This window comes from Pongo pygmaeus, chromosome 1, assembly GCF_028885625.2.
Source record: "Pongo pygmaeus isolate AG05252 chromosome 1, NHGRI_mPonPyg2-v2.0_pri, whole genome shotgun sequence".
NCBI classification, from domain to species: Eukaryota; Metazoa; Chordata; class Mammalia; order Primates; family Hominidae; genus Pongo; species Pongo pygmaeus.
In genome coordinates, this window is record NC_072373.2 from 82,366,025 (window position 1) to 82,382,427 (window position 16,403).

At 46.0% G+C, this 16,403-nt stretch overlaps 1 protein-coding gene and 2 non-coding genes across 4 annotated transcripts in view; 1 reads left to right on the forward strand and 2 right to left on the reverse strand.

Annotated features, from left to right (window-relative positions):
• Positions 1-7,038, reverse strand: part of MPZL1 (myelin protein zero like 1) — a 69,459-nt gene extending 62,421 nt beyond the window's left edge. For both annotated transcript variants that reach the window (XM_054442669.1, XM_054442658.1), the window contains exon 1: positions 6,429-7,038. In XM_054442669.1, coding sequence (XP_054298644.1) covers positions 6,429-6,519 — 91 coding nt within the window. In that variant the 5' untranslated portion in view covers positions 6,520-7,038. The remainder of the gene's footprint in view (positions 1-6,428) is intronic.
• A 6,074-nt stretch (positions 7,039-13,112) lies between these two features.
• On the forward strand, positions 13,113-13,184 carry TRNAP-AGG (transfer RNA proline (anticodon AGG)). The gene has a single exon. It is a non-coding gene; the product is annotated as a tRNA-Pro (tRNA).
• A 686-nt stretch (positions 13,185-13,870) lies between these two features.
• TRNAP-CGG (transfer RNA proline (anticodon CGG)) lies at positions 13,871-13,942 on the reverse strand. Its single transcript has one exon. It is a non-coding gene; the product is annotated as a tRNA-Pro (tRNA).
• Between the last annotated feature and the right edge of the window lie 2,461 nt (positions 13,943-16,403).

A 16,403-nucleotide genomic window follows, 5' to 3' on the forward strand; every position in this document is an offset into this window, starting at 1 on the left:
GTATCACAGTTTCTAGAGACTCTGAGTTTAGAAGAAGAAACCTACTGAAGGAGGATTTATCAATGAAATCATCTTGGATAAAGGCCTAATGGGATCAAGAAAAAATTATAAGTGAATAAAAAATTACAGTAGCCATATGCATTGAAAAAGACAATGAATAGGTTGGGCACGGTGGCTCATGCCTGTAATCCTAGCATTTTGGGAGGCCGAGGCGGGTGGATCACCTGAGGTCAGGACTTCGAGACCAGCCTGGCCAATATGGTGAAACCCCATCTCTACTAAAAATACAAAAAAAAAAAAGAAAGAAAGAAAGAAAAAAAATTGGGGCAGGGCACGGTGGCTCATGCCTGTAATCCCAGCACTTTGGGTGGATCACCTGAGGTCAGGAGTCGGAGACCAGCCTGCCCGACATGGCAAAATTCCATCTCTACTAAAAATACAAAAAAATTAGCCAGGCCTGGTGGCAGGCACCTGTAATCCCAGCTACTCGGCAGGCTGAGGCAGAAGAATCGCTTGAACCTGGGAGGTAGAGGCTGCAATGAGCTGAGATCGCACCACTGCACTCCAGCCTGGGCAACAGGAGCGAAACTCTGCCTCAGGAAAAAAAAAAAAAAAAATTAGTTGGGCGTGGTGGCTCATGCCTGTAATCCCAGTTACTTGGGAGGCTGAGGCAGGAGAATCACTTGAACCTGGGAGACAGAGGTTGCTGTGAGCCGAGATTGCACCACTGCATTCCAGCCTGGGCGACAAAACGAGACTCTGTCTCAAAAAAAAAAAAAAAAAAAAAAAAAAGAAAAAGAAAAAGAAAGAAAAAAGATAACGAATAAACAAAGGGGTTTAAAGGCAAAGATATAAAGATCCCAGGAGACAACCACAATTTATCAATTTATGCACTATGGTGAATGGAGCCAACTGACCTCTGCTTTCTTACGGCAGCAAAAATTCCAAAGACTTTTGTCTGGACTCTAGGGCACTGCTAATGTCAAACGACTTAGCAAAGTAAGAGTGGAAAAGGAAAAAAGGAATATCATTCAAGACACATGAAGGCTTAATATCACCAGCCTTAGGGGTCAAGTCTCAGAGCCATATGACACTTGAGATCTCAGGAGATGCTTCTAGTTCTTCTAATAATTATACTGTTTTCGATGGGGCTAAAGACTAATCTATAATAAATTATATGCCAAAGCTTACCATTTTACTCTCCCTTTTAAAATGACATCTGTGGTCTTAGAGAGCAAGATTAAAAATCTTTCCAAGGTTGAGGTACACGTGAGATGCATGTCTTACACAAATAATTCAAATTCTCAGATAAAAGATATAACTCAAAAACAGTCAGGCTCCAGTTAGAATGCTCTAATCATCCAGGAGAGACGTGACTGTGGCTATACTATATTAGCTCCAGTGTGGATGCAAAGTGGATGGTGAGAAATATTTAGTAGGTAGACCAGCATCTACTGGATAGAGGGGAAACAGCAATATTTCTGAAAAGCTATGTTTTTCCCAATTAAACCACATTTTTAAAACTCAGTGGGAAAGATCAATCTTTAAAGAAATCCTATAACATATCCCTTATAAGTTTTAAAAATATTTTGTAATACAAATAAGATGTTCCATTTTTCAAAAATTTGCTGCAAATTTACATATTAGATCAATCATATTTTCTTAAAAGTTGTGACTGTTGGGAATTTAATCTGTCCTTTGGTATTATTTATTTGAGTAGATGTTTCCTGTCTGTCACTTCTCACTAGCATCTAGGCTCCCTGCTGCATCCTATACATAAACAGTGCCTTGTGTCCAGTAGGTGTTCATTTATGTTGAATAAGTAAATAAATTAGACTTAATGAAAACACAAACTTGCATTTTATGTTCTTTTGCACATAGCTGTCTTTCACTTAATATTTATCTTTTTCTTTCGGCAGCATCCAAGCCTAGTGGATATCCTGGAGTTGGAGTAAAAATATATATATATTTTATAGGACTAAGTTTCTATTTTACTATCCTGACTAGTAAATAAGTAAAAGGCCAAGGGAACTGATAATGAGAAATAAGCAATGCATGAAATCACACTTGGGAAAAATATTCTTCTTGCATAAACACATATTGAGGACCTACTATACCATGCTAAATCATAACTACATATTGCAAACTCTTAACAAACTGTTGTCAAGACATGCCTATGCCTCACTGCCATTTAACAAATATTTTTAGCATTTACCATATCCACTATGTTAAGCACTAGGAATACTTCTATAAACAAGACAGATGATTTGTCTGTCCTAGATTCCGATGAAGGAAAAAAAGAGAAGAAAAACCATATAGAAATTACAATAAGGAAGTAAATGGCAAACCAGCAAATAGTAACAGGTAAGTACCCTCGAATAAGGTGGTCAGAGAGGCCTCTCTAAAGAAGTGAAACTTAGAGCCTCCTGTAATGAAAAGGAGCCAGCCCTGGGCAACATCAGAACAGCTGGTTCAAAGGCCGGGAGGTGGGAATGAGTGTCACAGAGCAGAAAGATGGCAGTGTGGCTTGAATATAGTGAGAAAGGGGTGGTGGGTGGTACAAGTTGAGGTCATAGAGGTAGGCAGAAACCAGATCACAAAGAGCTTTTTAGGCCATGGGAAGTTTAGATTTCATTCCAAGTGCAATGGGAAGCCATTAAGGATTTTAAAAAAGAAGGCAACATGATCTGATTTGCATTTTAACAAAATCATTCTTGCAGTTTTGTGAAGAATGGATTAAAAAGAACCAAGATGAGTACTGGGCGTGGTGGCTCATGCCTGTAATCCCAGCACTTTGGGAGGCTGAGGCAGGCCGGTCACTTGAGGTCAGGAGTTCTAGACCTGGCAAACATGGTGAAACCCTGTCTCTACTAAAAATAAAAAAATCAGCCAGATGTGGTGGCTCACGCCTGTAATCCCAGCACTTTGGGAGGCCAAGGCGGGTGGATCACGAGGTCAGGAGTTGGAGACCAGCCTGGCCAACATAGTGAAACCCAGTTTCTACTAAAAAATACAAAAATTAGCTGGGCATGGTGGCACGCGCCTGTAGTCCCAGCTACTCGGGAGGCTGAGGCAGGAGAATTGCTTGAACCAGGGAGGTGGAGGTTGTGATGAGCCGAGATCACGCTACTGCACTCCAGCCTGGGCAACAGTGCGAGACTCCATCCCCCAAAAAATAAATAAATAAAATAAATTTAAAAATAAATAGAAAAATCAAAAATTAGCCAGGCATGGTGGTCCATGCCTGTAGTCCCAGCTACTTGGGATGCTGAGGCACAAGAAGAATCACTTGAATCTGGGAGATAGAGGTTGCAGTGAGCGGAGATTGTGCCACTGCATTCCAGCCTGGGCGAGACAGAGCAAGACTCCAGAGGAGGAAAAAGAGGAAGAGCAGCTGGGAGGCTATCACAGTAATATAGGCAAGAAATTATGGTGACTTTGACTAAAAGGCTAGGAGTGGATGTAGAAAAAACATCAATTCTAGATGCATTTTAAGGACGGGAGAACTGATTGGATGTGAAGGACAGGGAAGAATCAAGCATGGACCCTAGGTTTCTGGCCTGCACAATTAGATGTATGGAGGTTCCATTTACTGACATGGATGGTACAAATTCCTGAGATTTAGTTCTCATATACTGTGTGCTCATTTCAATTGCCAAATTCAGTGAATTCTTATCACATTTAATCTCTCTTCATCTGACAATGCTGAAATACCAAACTCTCCTGGTTTTTCTCTTACTCACAGAGACTCTTTCTCAGGTTTCATATACCCAAGAACTCTGTCTTTGGCTCTCTGCTATGTTCTTCAGTGCATTTTCCCTGGATGACCTCATCCAAACAATCCAAGCTTTAACTATTAGCCACATAACTCTCTAAATCTCCATTTCCAACCAGAACTTTCTCCTCACCTCCAGAACTGTCTATCCTATTGTTTTCTGCCCATCTCCATTTGAATGTCTTACCCGCATCTCAAACTCAACATATTCAAAAGTATCTCCATCATCTTCTTCCCCCAAGACTCCTATTTCCCCATCTGTGAAAAGGCCAAAAATATGCCCAGCTTCCCAAGGCCAAAACCTATGATCATTTTATCCACCTCCTCTTTCAAGCCTGCATCAATGTTTCCAAGCTCTATCAAACGTACTTTCTAAGTGGCGCATGAACATGTGTTCTCTCTTCATAGCCCAATGCTTGAATTCAGATCTTCATCATCCTCCCCGGGATTATTACAATAGTCCTCTGCCTTCTCTGGCTTCAGCCTCGCCCCACTCTAACCCATCCTTCACATCTCAATAGACAGAGAAATCCTCATTGGATTAAGTGTGGCAGGGAAGGCCCTTTGTAAGTTGGTGCCCTTGGCAGGCTCTCCTGCCTCAACTCCCACCATCCCCCTTATATACAGTCCAACCTCCCACTATACTGAACTACCAACAGGTTCATTCATAACTCTGTATGTACTTCTGCCCCTCCCCCATGCCTACCCAGTTTAAACTCCCTTCCTCCAGTAGCCTGAACTACAGTCTGAGATAATGACCCTCCTTCAAGCTCCTACAGTACATCTTTACCAATGTGCTTCTGACCCTACACAGTGGCACACACCTGTAGCCCCAGCTGCTTGGGAGGAAAAGGCAGAGGAATCACTGGAGCCCAGGAGTTTCAGTTCCAGAGCAGCCTGGGCAACACAGTGAGACCCAACCTCCCACCTTTTAAGTGTTAAGCACTTAAAAGGTGCTTAGTAAATGTTTGCTGAGTAACTGTCTTGATAAAACTTTAGAAGCTATCCTGCAAAAGATGAACTCTTATGTGCAGTATCTATGACCAGAAAAAAGGTGATTTGGCAAGAATTTTAGATTCAATGATTTTCTAAACTGAACCAATAACATCAGCTGCTGATTTTTACATATCAACATTCATCTTCATTACTGAAGAATTACGACCAAGTTGTATGGGGCTATTACTCTAGTGATCTTTTCACTACTATGTAGTTTTGCACTCCTCCTACGTTTAACAACCTGATTTTAATTAAGATCACCCTAACTGCTTTGTCCTCCATAGCAACGTCTGACCTGTCATGCATAACAATTCTGTCTGAAGCATATATTTCTGATAAACCTTAATTTTAGGCTATTTTCTACTTGTTTGATTAAACACAAATACCACCACCAATAAACACACTTTTAACCTTTTTTTCTAAGACAAAATACAGAATGGATTGTGTCTTATACAAAGTGTGTCATCATCTGTCAACCCCTGAAGGCTAGGGAGACTTTTACACTTACGCTTTACAACCCCTGGAATCACTGTTTAAGTGGAACAGTTGGTGATCCAACAGAACTTCACCTAGTTTCCCTGATCCAAGGATTATATTAAGAACTTTCCCATGAAGAAAGAAATTACTGAGTAAACTCTGGTATTCAGATACTGTGATGCAACTGACATTTTGAAAACAAAGGGAATGAAAAAAATCTACGTGGTTTCTTAGCAGCTGGCCCTCTTTATAACTATTATTTAACTAAATTCGGAGACAGCAACAAGTACTTTGCTTTGAACAACAACACAGAAAAGTCCTGTGGCAGATACCACTTCAGATGTCCATAAAACAACTCATCCAATTCCCATAAATTGAGCCCGAGGTTTACCTTAAGCTTGAGTCACAATATTTGGTAAGAAAAAGGAGCTTTTTTTTTCCTTTAGGAAAATTATGCTTTTTAATGTTCTATGTCTTGTCAAATTATGGTGGCTACGTCTGGAATTATGATGGATTTGACCAAATTCTTTTAAGCCAGGCCATCTCACTGGTATTCCAAGCTCTTTGCATTCTAACCTAGAAGTAACAATATTTTTTTACTGGCATTTTGCAGACCACGGAAATGAGACTCTTTTATTACGGACACTTAAAACTGAATGAGAGCATGGGAAAGGGAACTTACAAGTACAACAAAACCCTGGCTTAACAGGAAACAAAACAACAAAGGCCCTACAAATGAAAAACCTGCAACCTTCCGCCACCTCCCAAAGGTGGAGAACGCCAGAACCCTAGTTCCTGAGTCAGAATCCGGGAGGGCCCAGACGATCCAGAGTCACCATGAGGAGAGGGCAGGGGGCGCCGCGAGAGCTCACCGCAGCCGCCCGCCGGGCCAGCTCCCCTGGACCGCCCCCAGGAAGGAGCAAGGTAGAGCACTCTCCCCTCCTCCTCTGCACTCGAGGATCCAGGAAGGAGAAGAAAGACGCTCTGCGCCTTCCCGGCTAGTCGCGGGGGCCCGCGTTCCCCATGGGCTGGGTCCCCTCAGCCCCAGAGAGCGCAGGCCGCGCCCCCTCCCCACCTCGGCTCTCAGCGCGCCCGCCTGGCCTGCGACCGCCGCGAGGGGCGTGTGCCGGGCCCGGGAGCCCCACTCCCCGGCCCCAGCCCTGGTCCTGGCATCACTTACAGAGCCCAAGCGCCGCCGCCAGCACCGACCACAGCCAGCGCCGGCTGTCTGGGGCTGCAATCACCGCCCCGGCTTCGGCGGGCGCTGCCATCGTCCAGCCGCTGCAGTCGCCGCCGCCGCGCCCCTGAGCCCGGGTCCCCGCTGAGGTTGGCTCGGCTTGAGGAAGAGGCTTCTGATCTCTCCGCCACCCGCGGGTGGCACCTCCACGCCGCGCTCCCCACTCCGGCCCCAGCCGCGGTTCTCCAGCTCTGCACCCAAGCCTCAACCCCGCTCCGGCCCTCGCTGTCCGCTCATTGGCCTGCCCGCACCCTTTTAAGAACGCGATTGGAGACACAGGCTGTCCATCACCCGTCCGCCGGGAAGGCCCCACCTCCTCGGTCCCACCCAGGCGCCTTGGCCCCGCGCGGAGGCCGGGTCTGCAGCGGTCCCAGGGCTAGCCGAGCCTTCCGCCTGCCTGCGTGGCTGTCCGCCTGCGGGCCCCGCCAGCCAGCGTCTCCTCTGCCTTTCTCAGGGTTCAGTCCCATGGTCCTCTTCATTGTCTCTCCTCGCCACGGGTCTTTGCTGGGTACTAACCTCGCCTCCGTTTCAGCTCTTCTTGTTCTCTGCCGGCCTCACCTAACGAAAAAGAAGCAATTCATTTACCTTAAAAAGAAAGAAAAGACAGAAAGAAAAATAGTGAGGCGTTCAATTGATGGGGGAGGGACTTCTGATTCAGTCGTCCAGGTGGAACACGTTCCCCGTGCCCTGTCCCCAAGGCCTGTCCTTTGCGTGGACTAGATAATGTATGTGTTGCAATTTGCGAAATCTACTAGTTTAAAAAGAAGTCTCCATCTTGCCCTAACCTCCTCTTAGGAACCTCCCTCCTGGCTGCAGAAGGATGGGAATCTGGAACTCTTTCCTACTACCTGGAAAACAAATGAAAATGCTTTTTGATTGTTTTGCTTTTGCATGTCAGTGTTCCTGTCTGTGTCCGTGAAAAATAGAATGCAGAAGTTCCCGACACTGATTCTGAAGTGCCCTGCAGAAGTTCCCGACACTGATTGCTGGCCCTGCTCAACTTGGTTGCCTTGGCCCAGAACAGTCTGCCACCCTACGGGTTGTCCAATCATAAGGAAGGATACTTATGAAAATGGCTTACAAAAGGGAAAAATGGAGGGACGGGGCACAAGAAAGATGAGTGTGAAGGAGGAAAAGGGAAGATTCAGGTGGGAGGCTGATACGAGGAGGAAGGGAAGCAAGCTTTAGACAATTAGGACAAGAGCAGGGGAAGAGTATGGTGAGAACCCAAAATGCAACCTCTCACTTCAGGGTTTTGTCTAAGGTCAGTCTTAACAATGCCATTCCTGATATCTGTGCTGTTTTAGCTAACATTGTAGTACAGCAAAATCATAAGAACATTAGTGAGAAAAAAACTTAAAAAAAAAAAATACCAGAACCACTTTGCCCTGTTTCTGTCAGCAGATCCTTTTGAAGTCGTATCTCAAATGCCATAGGTTGGAAAAGATACCAATGCATTAATTGAACCTTGGATGTAGAACACCTGGGCTTTACTCTCAGGAAGCACATCATCTACTAGTGTACACAAACAAGTACTCAATTACATTTGTAAAAATGAGGGCCGGGTGCGGCGGCTCACACTTGTAATCACAGCACTTCGGGAGGCCGAGGCGGGCAGATCACGAGGTCAGGAGTTCGAGACCAGCCTGGCTAAAGTAGTGAAACCCCGTCTCTACTAAAAGATACAAAAAAATTAGCCGGGCATGGTGGCACGTGACTGTACCCAGCTACTCAGGTGGCTGAGGCAGGAGAATCGCTTGAACTGAGAGAAGAGAGACAGAACCTCTCATATTGTTTTATACTGTTTTATACTGAGAAAAGGAAAGAGAAGCGAAACTAAAGGCAGGTAGCCCGGCGCCTAAGAACCAGACCCGAAACCAGGCCTGGGCCTGCCTGACCTAAGCCTGGTAGTTAAAGATCGACCCCTGACCTATCCAGTTATGTTATCTATGGATTCCAGACATTATATGGAAAGGCATTGTAAAAATCCCTGTCCTGTTCTGTTTCGTTCTGATTACCGGTGCATGCAGCCCGCATTCATGTACCCTCTGCTTGCTCAATTGATCACGACCCTCTCACGTGGACCCCCTTAGAGTTGTGAGCCCTTAAAAGGGACAGGAATTGCTCACTCGGGGAGCTAGGCTCTTGAGACAGGAGGCTTGCCCATGCTCCCAGCCGAATAAACCCCTTCCTTCTTTAACTCCGTGTCTGAGGAGTTTTGTCTGCGGCTCATCCTGCTACAGAACCTGGGAGGCAGAGGTTGCAGTGAGACGAGATCACGCACCATTGCACTCCAGCCTGGGCGACTGGGCGAGACTCTGTCTCAAAAAAAGGAAGAGTGAATAAAGAAGAAACCCAAGGCCAGCAGGGACAGTGACTCTCAGCAGTGTTTAAAGCTTCTCTGCTGATTGTGATGTACCTCAGCCACATATACCTCGCTCTCCCAAAATCTACTGGCCCAAGAAGCATCTAGAAAGATTCACCAAGGATAAAACATTTAAGGTGAACTTTAAAAGATGAATAATTCACCAGACAGAAAACAGGAAAACCAAACTCAGAGAACCGAGAAAACAGGAAAAGTACATTCAGAGAAATGAAATCACCTATCAAGTGTGAGAAACATTAGGTGAATCCTTTGTGGTCTGCAGCTTGAGGGGAGTGAGGGAAAGGGGAAGAGAGAATGCCCGGAAAGGAGGCTGCGGTCATATTTTGAAGGGCCTTGAGTTGTGTTTTTTCTGGAGGCAGTGGAGAGTGGTGAAAGGGGTGTAAGAAGTTCAGATCTGTGTTTTAAAAAGGTAACAACTGCAGCAGGGCAAGAATGAAGAGAGCAGGATATAAGGTATTGATAGTGGGGATGAGAAGACAGGATTTGAGAGACATTTCACGAAAAGAATTACAGGACTGGGTATAAATTGGATGAGAAGTATAATCAAGAGAAAAAGAGTCCCAATTTCTAGCCTGTCTATCTTTGTCTTCAAGATCTGTTGCCAGAGGAAAATTGGAATGTGAGTGGTGTCCCAGGAACCCTGAGAATTTGACTCCTCGCGGATAACAATCAGATAGATTCAAAGAGGAATCCCAGGTCACCTTGAGAAAGATTCGCCTGAAGCCAAATCAGTTTCACAACGAATGTCTTAATCCAGAAGCATTGCTGCTACAAAATTTTGAAAATTGGAAAATTAGAGTTCTAGTGTCTCCTTCCCCTTGGCACAGAGACACCAAATTGGGGGAATGAGGGTAAAAGGGTTCTTAGGGAGGTGTTAATTCTTACAGGAGAAGGCTGTGTTGCCAGATTTCTAAATTCACTGTAGCTGGGATACAATTTTCCTCAAGATACACTGGCCTCCTGGGCCCTGCAACCATCTGTGTACTACATTTGCTTCACAAGGACCTAATTCTAGAGAAGCATGTGCCTGGACAGATAGCACAGGCATTCCTCCTACCAAATAGGGATATTTCCCACTGTCAATGAAGCAATTAATATTCTGAGTTTTGTTATTGTCAGTCTTTCTGCATCATTGTTATGACAGTCAAATGAGATACTCAAGTATTTGGCCTGCCAAGTGAAAGACAAGTTCCTTTTTAATGATTAGATAGAAGTAGAAGTTGGGGGGAAAAATCTAAAATGATAATAGCTATAGTAAATTCAAAAGGGAAAAGAGAGAGAGCAGGGAGACTTCTTGAGACTGAGGCTTTCAGATATCTGAAGTGGTTATATTATTTTCTCTAACCAGGTATATTCTACAGCTTCCTCATTTTAAGGAGAAAAGCAGTATAAACTTCTTAGGTGTCTAGGGCATATTTTTTTCCAGTTAGATTTTGATGAATACACTATCCTGGCAATCTAGAACTTATTAACATTGTACAAGGTATTCTTATCCTCCCTCCTTTCCTGGAGCCCTAAGAAGAACTGAAGACTCAAGTTAGGGCAGTTTTAAATAAAACAAAGAAGGGTGAAGACAGTGCTAGATTTTCTATAATTTTCTGTTGTCAAACCATAGGAAGAAAGTTGACAGTTTGGAGTCAGTCACATAGTACTTGTTGTTAAGTGTTTGTTGAAGAATGAGCAGTCCGGGCGCCGTGGCTCACGCCTGTAATCCCAGCACTTGGGAGGCCAAGGCGGGCGGATCACGAGGTCGGGAGTTCAAGAACAGCCTGGCCAACATGGCGAAACCCCCATCTCTACTAAAAATACATTTGGTGCCCGCCGTCTGTAATCCAGCTACTCGGGAGGCTGAGGCAGGAAAATTGCTTGAACCCAGGAGGCAGAGGTTGCAGTGAGCTGAGATTGCGCCACTGCACTCCAGCCTGGGTGACAGAGCAAGACTTCCGTCTTGGAAAAAAATAAAAAAGAATGAGCAATGAATGAATGAATAAACCGATGAATGCATGACATATGAAATAAAATTAATGAATAGATCTATTTAGGATAATTACTCTGTCTACTTGTTTCCTATCTGGTTGGTTATTTGCTAGAATGACAATTCACAATTACTGTTTGTCAATGTGTTTGTCAACGTGTTAGGGAAGCAGCAGCCTAGGAAAGCTAGAATAATGCCATTTTAAGTTCGGCTCCATTTTAGGACAAACAAGGCACATTCCTTGCCTGCCACGACCCATAGTCATGGGATGTTTATAATTAAGGAAACAGCCTGAAGATAACTAGGACTGACTCCTACAACAGCAAGAAGTCCAAATGTCCTAATATCTACAACAATATATGCCTTTAAGATAATCATAGTTATGCTTTTACGTATTCCCACACTAAAATGTCAATAATTGTCTTCTTTAAATCAATAGAGTAACAAAATTTGTCATGTTGTCTGCTCACCCGTATGTAGGCACAGCTTAGCCTAGCTTTTACATAGGTAAGATCACCATATAAGAAAAACTTAAGGACAGGGTATTTCTCCTCCTACTTTCTGAGAACGTCCCGCTCTGTAACAGAGTAGTTTCCAATAAACTTGCTTCTTTCACCCTGAATTCTTTCCTGCGCGAGATCCAAGAACCCTCTCTCTGGGTCTGGGTGAAGACCCCTTTTTCCCGCAACAAAAGTACTAAAATGCAGTGAGCCATGATCATGCCACTGCACTCCAGCCTGGGCGACAGAGTGAGACCCTGTATCAAACAAACAAACAAACAAACAAAAAACACCTAAAATTTGTATTGTTAAGGAATTTGGGACAAATTGTAATCATTCAGAATCATTCATTGAGCACTAGCTTTCTTATGATAAGCCTCAATGCTAAGTATTTAAGAATTTAGGGCCAGGCACGGTGGTAATCCCAGCACTTTGGGAGGCCGAGGCGGGTGGATCACGAGGTCAACTGATCGAGACCATCCTGACTAACACGGTGAAACCCCGCCTCTATTAAAATACAAAAAAATTAGCCGGGTGTGGTGGCGGGCGCCTGTAGTCCCAGCTACTCGGGTGGCTGAGGCAGGAGAATGGCATGAACCCAGGAGGCGGAGCTTGTAGTGAGCCGAGATCGCGCCACTGCACTCCAGCCTGGTCGACAGAGCTAGACTCCGTCTCAGAAAAAAAAAAAAAAAAAAAAAAAAAAAAAAAAGCATTAGGCCGGGCGCAGTGGCTCACGCCTGTAATCCTAGCACTTTGGGAGGGCCAGGAGGGTGGATCAATTGAGGTCAGGAGTTCGAGACCAGCCTGGCCAACATGGTGAACCCCGCCTCTACTAAAAATACAAAAATTAGCTGGGCGTGGTGGCCTGCGCCTGTAATCCCAGCTACTCGGGAGGCGGAGAATCGCTTGAACCTGGAGGGCGGAGGGGGCGGAGGTTGCAGTGAGCCGAGATCACACCACTTCTCTCCAGCCTGGCGAAAGAGCGAAGCGAGACAACGTCTCAAAAAAAAAAAAAAAAAAAAAAAAGAATTTAAAGTATAGTTGAGAAGCCATGCCTACTATATCTAATTAAAGATATTGGGACAATCGAACAGCAATCACACAATTGGTTGCCAATTCTACAGTAGAATTTCGTGTTGGTGTAGGTGTCTTGCGCTCTAAGAAGTTACAGTTGGAGGAGATAAGACTGAAACCCAGTTATTTACCACATACAATTGGTTTTGATATGTTAAAGGATCTTTTTCTGGGAAGGTTAGAGTTTGGGATTTGTCCAAAAGCAAACAGTTTTTACAGCTGAAGAGAACACTTCGAGTAAAAACAGAGATGGGAATTCACAAGGCTAGATAGGTAGGGCTTTGAATATTACAATAAAAAATATCAGCAAGAAACCGAGATTTTAATATTATAGAAAAGTGCGAAAGAGAACGAATGAAACATCCAGAACTCAGTAACGGAGAGAGTCTGGAATCTGCCGCAGTGACATTGTCCCACACTAATAGCCATTTATTAGCCATGAATAGAAATAAAATTACAGTTTTCGAAATAAGAAGTCGATATTATACTGATAGTGACAATTTTGCTTTCTTCTGTGTTACTGATTTTCAAAAAGCAAAACAGAAAAGAAAGAAAATTGAGAACGCGGTATCTACAGAAAGCAAACACAACCGAAAGATCGAATCCTAACATGCGAACAACCAACCACATGAGGGCGCGGGACTAAATAGCTATGCATTCCTTTGCGATGACGGTCAAAAACAACTTGTGTCGGCTCGTTGGTCTAGGGGTATGATTCTCGCTTAGGGTGCGAGAGGTCCCGGGTTCAAATCCCGGACGAGCCCTATTTTGGGGTAACAATCTCTTAAGTGCATCTTTTGGGGGATAGATGACTAGTAAATACAGGTTGGTCAGAGTGAAACACAAAACTGAGAATTTTGGAAACTTAGAGCACACTCTACATTGAAATACCGTTAAAAGGCCTCATTTTGAAAATGTAAAAAGTTTGCTAGTAATGTAGTATTGTACTATGAAAACATTGCTCCTAGCTGTCTATTCCTGGGTGCAGCGCGTGTACAGGGCCATCGGGAGCTCCGTTCTTGGTTGCCTATGGCGTGGTTTAAACTCATCCACGACAGTGCCCCTCATCGGGGGTGGGGATATCTCCTGAGCGCCCCTTTCCTCGGAAATGCTCATTCCCGAACCCCGGGACCTGCTAATCCATGACGCCCCCTGCTCGTTTGGAGGAGTTAAAGGCGTGCACAGGATTCCGCACCAGGCGTCTGTTTTTCAAGAGTGTGTGTTTTACATGGTACAAAGCAATTTGAATGCGTTGCCCTTGGGCGTACAATAACCATATGTTGTTATTAATTGAGCTCACATGGTCCCTTGCTTCAAAAAACAAAGGAGTTCAACATTTGAGCTCATGGGAGCAGTATGCTTTCATTTAATTTTCTGAATGGAATATGTGGGGAATGAGGGGGAAAAAATCTGCTTTTAAATTTTCGGTGTAGGTGGGGGGTAAAAGCCAGGGCTCGTCCGGGATTTGAACCCGGGACCTCTCGCACCCGAAGCGAGAATCATACCCCTAGACCAACGAGCCGCTCTCCGCAAATGCGCTCCCAGTGCTTCCCTTCAGCCTTGTTCCGCCTCTCATCTCGTGTTCCGAATAACCACGACCTGCGACCCTTCTACTGCGGGTCCTCTGACTCCCTCAGCCTCGGGTCAGGAGCGCTTACCGCCCCACCGCGTGGAGGAGCAGGGAGGGACGGGCTTTTGCCTAGTCCGGCCGTTCCAACCCCCCATCGCCGGCAGGGCCTCCACGTTCGCACGCGCTCCCGGAAGCCGCCTTCCGGAGTCCGGCTCGCCCCGGCGGTTCCACTCGCAGTGTTGGCGGGCGCCCGGGCGCCCGGGCTGAGGAAAGTGCGGGGCGGGGCAGGGCGCCTCAGGACGCAGCCCGGTGCCAGGTCCCGGCGGCGCCCCGCCCGCGCCCAGCCCGTCAGTGCACGCAGAGCTGGGCCTGCTCGCTCCGCGAGTGGGTTGGTGAATGAAGACGGGGAGTCCGAGCGAGGGAAGGGAATACCCGAATCCTGGCTAAGAAAGGGGTGGTGGGAGACGAAATCCCATAGGAGTGAATATTAAGTTAACTCCCCGAACCTTCATTTGGGGATAATGCACTCTTGTAAGCCCTTTGCTTGTATTATTGAACTCACCTGATATTCGTAATAGTCCCCTAGGTGCCATTGTATCTCTATTTGCAGATGAGGAAACTGAGGCTCAGAGATGTTAAGTCGCTCACATAAATCCACAGGGCTAGGAGCTGGCGGTGGCGCTGGTCTAGGAACTCCCGAGGTCCTGGAGGGTGGGAGAACTGGGGGCTGGGGCGTGTGAAAGGGACTGGAGAGTGGGGGAGAAGATTGGTACCTCGGTAGCTTGGAGGAGACAGGGCAGTGGCAGTGGGCCGGGTCTTCTCCCTCCCATCCAGCAGAAAATGTGAGCCTGCCCTACGGCCCTTCTGCCCAGACGAGCGGGAGTCCGAGTGCGGGGTCTCCCGCGGGTGTGGTTTCCCGGCCTGGGGTCTAGCTCGTCTTGCCTGCTTTCCGGACTGCTCTCACCGCTTCCTCGCGCTTCACGACCCCAGCCCGCCACCCTGCACTCCGGCTCCTTGCAGTCTGTGGCCAAGTTGCAGAGGTCCCTTATTTCTAAAACACTCTTGCATTCTTAGGCTACTTTCAGTTCAGCGTAAAAGGAATCCATTGCTTTGTAGCCTGGTCAGACGTTCTTCCAGGTCCTGGTGGTGCTTTTGCCCTCTCACCTGCTAACCGAGAGCTTCCCACGTGCACCCGCTTCTCTGCTCTTTTCTCTCTCTCTCCCTCTCTTCCTTTTAATGTCAGTGAGCTTTTGGGACGACACTTAGCGATAGGAGGTCAGGACCAGGGTTCATGCCGGTGGGGAGTGTAACAGGGGAAATGCAGTGAAGACACCTCAGAACAAACAGCGAGCACTGAAAAACCTTTCTTTAGCCCACTCTGGCGATGTAGAGAGCCCTGTCGCTGGCTGGTGCAGGGGCCAGGTCTAAGGTGGGCAGCCCTGTCTACGCCTTCTATTTGTTTGGAAGTGTGTAAAACTATTGACACCCTCTCCTTGTCTGAGACCACTTTTCTTCCTTCTACTTACCTAAGGTGTGAGAACTGGATATTGTTTTATTTCTTTTCTTTCCTTTCTTTCTTTTTTTATTTTGAGACGAAGTTTCGCTCTTGTTGCCCAGGCTGGAGTGCAATGGCGCTATCTCGGCTCACCGCAACTCTGCCTCCCAGGTTGAAGTGATTCTTCTGCTTCAGCCTCCCGAGTAGCTGGGATTACAGGCACGCGCCACCACGCCTGGCTAATTTTGTATTTTTAGTAGAGACGGGGGTTCCTCCATGTTGGTCAGGCTGCTCTCGAACTCCCGATCTCAGGTGATCCGCCTTTCTCGGCCTCCCAAAGTGTTGGGTTGAGTCACCGCGCCCGGCTGGATATTGCTTTTAACACACTGTTTGGTAGTTTGAGGATGGGTCAAGGGTGGGGAAGGTTGGGGAGAGAGTTTTCATTAGGGCAAGTCCGGAGCAGCTAAGCGTCGCCCTCCTTCCCTTTGAGAGTATGCGTGCCTTCGCTGGGGCTCTCTCTGCCCTGCCTGAGCTGTATCCCTTCCTGGGAGCTTTGACTCATTCCTGCCACTCACCATGTGCGTGGAACATGACAGAGGTGGACACTTCTATCTTTGCTGAGTATACACTCTCAAGGGTTTTTTGTTTGTTTTTGTTCGTTGTTGTTTTAATTTCCCAAGCGTGGGGAGAGGGATAAAAAATAAAAATAAGTTCCCAAGTCTGCTTTTCCATTCCTTTAAGTAGTTTGTAATGGCTTCATAGTATCCCATCAAGATAATGGCACATCTTTTCTTAATTATTCTTCCACTGTGTAAGTAAGTGGTGTCAAACATTTTGTTGAAATTTTGTGTATATACTTTTTTTTTTTTTTGAGACAGGATCTCACTCTGTCACCCAGGCTGGAGTGCAGTGGTGCCA